This window comes from Dipodomys ordii, unplaced genomic scaffold (genome assembly GCF_000151885.1).
Source record: "Dipodomys ordii isolate 6190 unplaced genomic scaffold, Dord_2.0 Scaffold184, whole genome shotgun sequence".
NCBI lineage: Eukaryota > Metazoa > Chordata > Mammalia > Rodentia > Heteromyidae > Dipodomys > Dipodomys ordii.
The window spans coordinates 208,266-214,227 of NW_012267400.1; the positions used below are offsets into that span (position 1 = coordinate 208,266).

The 5,962-nt window shown below is 55.0% G+C and overlaps 1 protein-coding gene across 1 annotated transcript in view; it reads right to left on the reverse strand.

The window, feature by feature from the left end:
* The window catches only part of Man2b1 (mannosidase, alpha, class 2B, member 1), a 22,465-nt gene that overhangs the window by 15,059 nt on the left and 1,444 nt on the right, over positions 1-5,962 (reverse strand). Inside the window, exons 2-9 of the mRNA XM_013034175.1 lie at positions 5,725-5,827; positions 5,477-5,650; positions 5,089-5,282; positions 3,674-3,806; positions 3,008-3,153; positions 1,646-1,762; positions 257-339; positions 11-155 (exon numbers count right to left, since the gene is read on the reverse strand). Coding sequence (XP_012889629.1) covers positions 11-155; positions 257-339; positions 1,646-1,762; positions 3,008-3,153; positions 3,674-3,806; positions 5,089-5,282; positions 5,477-5,650; positions 5,725-5,827 — 1,095 coding nt within the window. The remainder of the gene's footprint in view (positions 1-10; positions 156-256; positions 340-1,645; positions 1,763-3,007; positions 3,154-3,673; positions 3,807-5,088; positions 5,283-5,476; positions 5,651-5,724; positions 5,828-5,962) is intronic.

The window sequence follows — 5,962 nt, forward strand, 5'->3', positions numbered from 1 at the left end:
CCTCCTCCACCTCCCGCGCCCCGCGCCCTCCCACCTGCAGGAAGTTGTAGCTGAGCCGCTCGTAGCGTTTGAGAGCCGGCCTGCTGGAAAAATAGCCGGTCCAGAACATGTGGGGGCCATCGGCGTAGGGAAAGAAGTCGTCCTCCTTCACCGACCTGCACAGCCGGGGCTCTGAGGGCAGGAGCGCGGCCCGCCGGGCTGCCCACACACCCCTGCTGCCCAGCCCCGCAGCCCACCCCCACAGCACCACAATTACCAGGTGAGATTGGCCTTGTTCAGCTCCCAGAGATAACAAGCAGGAGTGGAGTAGAGAACATGGACGCGGCTCCCGTTCACCTGCTGCTGGAGGGAGACAGATGTGAACCTCTGGCCTCGGGGTAGGGCCCGTGTGGACAGCGCTGCTCCCAGGAGTGTGTTCGCTAAATACACGTGTTGGGTGCAAACTAGAGATCAGGTGTGAAAGTAAACCTACGCTTGGAACCAAACCTTACTTACCATCTTTAAAGGATTCCAGAGACAATCCTGAAATTCAGGTGTGTGTATTTGTGTGTGCTCGCACGTGAGCGTGGGCACAGACATGCTAGTACTGGGGCTCTAAGCCTCCTGAGTCGCTAGGATTACAGGTGTGAACCACCTATGCCTGGCTCAAATATAACTGGGTTGGGTTTTTTCTGTTTGGGGGGGAGGCAGGGATGATCTGGGTCTAGAACCCAGGGCACTGAGCATGCTAAGCACTCATTCTATATCAGAATGGAGGCTTGTTTATTCATTTTTCTCTTTGGCAGTCCTGGGTTGCTTGCTCTATTACTTGAGCTACATTCCCAATCCTTTTTTGCTTTAGTTTATTTTTCAGATTGGGTCTTACTCTTTGTGCCTGGTAGGGACAACAACTTTCCTAAAATCTTCCAACCTCTACTTTTCCCATAACTGAGGTTACAGGTATGAACCACCATGCCCCACTTGGGGTCTGTCTTTCAACTGCAGGGAATGAAGAAGCAAGGTAACCTGCATGAGATAAAAGATATTTGCTCTGCTCGTGTTGTACTCAGGTGTACACCACAGGTGCTCAGATACTTTAAGTGTAGACACACATCCACACAAATACAAGCATACGCATACACAGTTATCATTAGGCATTCTTTTTTGGGGGAGAGGGAGGGCAGTACCAAGGCTTGAACTCAAGCCAAGCAGGCATTTTACTACGTGAGCCACAGTCTCAGCCTTCCCACTCAGTACCCTTGAAAGACTGTGTCTAGGACTTCTCCCCAGGTTACCAGAACTCTAAAATGTTCAAGTTTCATGCCCAAAATCACTACCCCTCAACTGGGTGCCAGTGGCTTACACTTGTAGTTCTAGTTACTCAAGAAGATGAGATCTGAGGATCCCAGTTCATAGCCAGCCTGAGCAAGACAGTCCATGAAACTGAGTTCAAGCACCAGAACCAGCCCCTCTTCCTCCCCCCCCCAAAAAAATGTGTCCGTCCCACCACTTCAGGAAGTACTGGGACATCCCATCATACACTGCACCTCCAGCTCTGTAAACCAAAGCCACCCTTTTCTCTAAAACTTAGACACTTACAAAGGTCCAGGGATAGCAAGGTGATTCTCACACATGCACACGGGTACCACAGGGCAGGCACACTGACCTCCGCGTTGACCAGACGGATGAGCTTGTCCAGGTTCTTGAACCACAAGTTGGCGTTCTCATATTGGAAGTCGGAGCCCATGGTCATCACCGTGTGCTTGGTGCGGTAGTACTGGCCCTGGAGGCCAGAAGGGAGTCCTCAAACCAGAGTCCTGGACCTCCTATGTCTAGCTGGTTCTCTACATGGCCAAGAATATACAGGGGAGTGGGGCCTGGTGACACATGCCTGTATTCCCAGCTACTTGGGAGGCAAATGTAGGAGGGTCATGGATTAAGGCAAAAGTATGAGACCCTATGGAGGGGGGGGGGTAGGGGAGGAACTAAGGAACTAAAGGACTGAGAGCACAGCTCAAGTCCTATAGGGCTCACCCAAGGGTGAGTCCCTGAGTTCAATTCCCAGTACCACCAAAAGAAATATATGTGCATATATGGCACATGGTCATAGGAATATATAAGTAAAAATAGCCAGAGGGCTGGGCACCGGTGGCTCACACCTGTAATCCTAGCTATTCAAGAGGCTGAGATCTGAGGATCTCGGTTCAAAGCCAGCCGGGTAGAAAAGTCCCCATGAGACTCTTATCTCCAATAAACCACTCAAAAAAACAAAAGTGGACCTGTGGCTCAAGTGGTAGAGTGCTAGTCTTGAGGAAAAACAGGCAAGGACAGCTCCCAGGCTCTGAATTCAAGCCCCCCAACCAACTAATAATAATAACAATAACAACAACCACTACCAGTGGTATTTAAGTAGGTCTCGTGGACCCATAACACAGCTAAGGCCACTACATCACTGTGCTATGTTTTGGGGGTGTTTTAGTATGTGTTTGTGTGCCAGGACGGGGGCCTGAACTCAAGGCTGATGCTCTAGCACTTGAGCCACAGCTCCACTTCTGGCTCATGGTCTTTTCCTGCCTAGACTGGCTTTGAACCATGATCCTCATATCTCAGCCTCCTGAGTAGCTAAGATTACATATGAGCCACCATTACCCAACTTGTTTAAAATTTGTTGTTGCTATTTTAGCAGTACAAGGGACAGACTCAAGGCCTCATGCTCTCCTGGTCCACTCCCACTTGGACCACCACCCTTTTTTGCTTTTAGCTTGTTTTTTTAGATAGGGTCCCAGAATTTTGCCCTGGTCAGCCTTGAACCTTGATTCTCCCATCTCTGCTTCTGAAGTAGCTGGGATTATAGGCATGCACCGCCATGTCCAGCTACCACGCTGTTTTACCACGCCATGAAGGAGGCGGCCATGGTGGTGGTGAGTGGAATGGTAACACTTGGTCTCCCTCCTCCTACCCCTTGGGCTGTGGAAAGGCCTCGGTGTATGCTCTACAACCTCCTCAAAGTCCTGGATGCAGGAGTTACCTGAGTCTTAGCCAATTTTAGGAAGTAACGGACCAGCTTGTCGGCGTTGTACTCTGGGCTTTGGGGGTCTTCCACCACTGGCGCGTCCGCACACAGTATATCCCAGCACAGATTGTCCGGTGGGTTGTAACCGTTGGGGAGCACACCTGTAAGCCACACTAGGTTCAGGGGAGGGAGATGCTCAATGCCCCACACCTGCCCTGGGCTCAAAGCCTGCCACGCCCACCCAGGATGGGCTTCACCGCCAGGAAGGCCCGCTGCAGAAGGAAAATGGAGGCTCGTGGGCACAAGTCATTTGAAGTTTTTTTTTTTTCTTTTGACGATTGTGGGGATTGAACCTATGGCCTCGCGCTTGCCGGGCAGCCGCTCCACCCCTTGAGTCACAGCTCTAGCCCCTTTTGCGTTGCCGTAGGATTTCAGTTTATCCCCTGGCTGGTCTGGGCCACCACCCTCCTACTGGTGCCTCCCACTCCCAAGTCCCTGGGGGTGACAGGCCAGTGTCAGATGGAGACAGCTTCCAATTGCAAACATCCCAATCTCCTCCAGGCCCCAGTACAAAAGAGTTCTCTGGAGGCAGGACACCTGCTTAATGATTAATGGTCTTAGGACAGTATTCACAGATCAGTAAGTCAAGCCCAGGATCCTCCCTTGCTTGGGGCCCCTCACCTGTGAAGAGGTCAGCAGTGGGTGGCTTCAGGCTGCTGCTGCCCCTCCACAACTGCTCCATCTCCAGCTTTTCCTTCCGCACCTGTTTGTCTTGATAATCAAGCCGCCCAAAGAAGAAGCCATCAAAGCCCATCTGGGAGTGGGGTGCGAGGGGACAGATGAATCAATACACACCCAGCCTCCAACCACCCAGCTCCCCTTGGGAAGGGTGGATGTGAGCCAGAAACTAAGCACTGAAACTTAGGAGGCTTCCAGTTTGGGAGTTTTGTTCTTTGTGAGGGTAGAGTTGCTGGCTCTGCAGGATGGAGCTCTGAATTCAGGGCCTTGCACTGGTCAGGCAGACACTCTACCGCTTGAGCCATGCCACCAGGCCCTTTTGATGCTGCATTCTTTTTTTGGTAGAGTCCCCCTTCCCTTTTTGTCCCTGTCTGCTTCAAACTACCTTTGCCTGTCTCTTAGTTAAGATTACAGATGTGAAGCACTATACCTAATTTATTTCTTGAGGTGGATTTCAGTAATGTTTGCCCTGGCAGGCTTAGAACTGCAGGCCTTCCAAGTAACTAGAATTACAGGCATGAACAAAGCCCAGTTCTCATTTTGCTTTTTGAGATTGGATCTGGCTATGCAGTCCAAGCTGGCCTCACATTAATGATCCTCCTCAGCCTCAAGAGTGCTGGGACTGCAGGCATGCACCACATTGTCTGGCAAGGTGCCTGAGCTTGGGAAGGACCAGAAGGTTCTGCCGGGCAGCTGAGAGGGAGTAGGCCAGACCCATCCCTGCCCTTCAGTTAAAGCTGAAAGGAGACCAGGCTCTGGTGAGTCACACCTGTAATCCTACCAACTCAAGAGGCTGAGATTGGAGGATCTGGTTTGAAGCCAGCCAGGGCAGGAAAGTCCCCAGGAGATTCTTATCTCCAATTAATCACTCTGTAGCTCATAGTGGTAGAGTGCTAGCCTTGAGCAAAAGAGCTTAGAGACAGTGTCCAAGCCCTGAGTTCAAGCCCCATAACCACCACAAAAAAAAAAAATCGCTAAGAACGGTGGGTCAGAGGACAGGAATGGGAGCTGGTTTCAGGATGGGGTCATTTGTTTTTTGAGGTACTGGGGTGTGAACTGCTTGAACTGGAACTCCAGCTAAGCAGGCGGTCCACCGCTTCAGCCAAGACCCCAGCCCATTAAGGAGGCTGGGTCTGCGCGTGCCACGAGGCTTGGGGTGCAACCACGGTCCTGGCGGGCGGAGGGTGACCAGACCCCTGGGCAGCCTGGTGAGGGCGGAGGGAACAACTGGACACTGGAGGACTGCATGGGGGGGGGGGGCTCAGCAGGCCAGGGTCTCCCGGCGGATGTGGCAGGGGAAGGGCGGGGCCTGACGGCCGGGGAGGAGCCAGTGCGGGCCAGAGAGGTCAGGATTGCACCTGAGCAAACAGCGAGGCCTGTTCCCGAGAGTGGCCAAAGGGGTCGATGTGCCAGGCCACGCGGGGACGCCCGTCGCTGCCGAACGTGTCCTCCAGAAAGCGCAGCCCGAGGGTCATCTGGTCCACGATGGCGCCGTAGTGGGTGGCCGCCTCGTCGTTCATCACCCAGCCGCCGTTGGCGAACTCCAGGCGTCCTGAGCCAAGAGGTGGAGCTAGGAGCGCGGGTCCGCGGTCGGGGAAGGGGAGAGGGGCGCTCCCGCTGGGGGGGGCTGGGACTGGACGCGCGCACGGCCGCGGCAGTGCGGAGACGGCTGGGCACGGCTGCAAGACCTCGGAGGCGGCTCGGCCTCCTTTTCCGCTTCCTCTTTCGCTTCCTCGGGCCACTCACCCTGGCGCACCAGGTCCCGCACGGTCTCCTGCGTCGCGTTGGTCTGCTGGCGCCACCAGCGCGAGAAGAAGGCCATCTCCACGTAGACGAAGCGCCGGGAGGGCTCGGCCGCCAGGGCGGAGAGCACCGAGTCCAGGATGTACTGCACGCCCGCGTGCTGCATGTCGTTCCGGACTGTGGACACAGCAACGTGGGGAAGAGCCCGAGGCCGGGCCCGGGGGGGGGGGGCCGCCGCCCGCCCTACTCACAGCCGTAGAAGTACTGCTCCACGGTCTTGAGCCAGCCCACGTCGTCGTGCGTGTGGGCCAGGAGGTGGACGTTCAGCATGTCCGGCTTCACCGGGGGACACGTCTGCAGGGGACCCGAACACACACGGGCCGTCAGGGGCCCGCCAGCACGAGCCAGGCCAGGCCACAGGCAAAGCCCCGAGCTCCACAACGACGGCCTCGGAGCCGGCGAGGCCCGGAGAGGCGGCCGGCCCTCCCA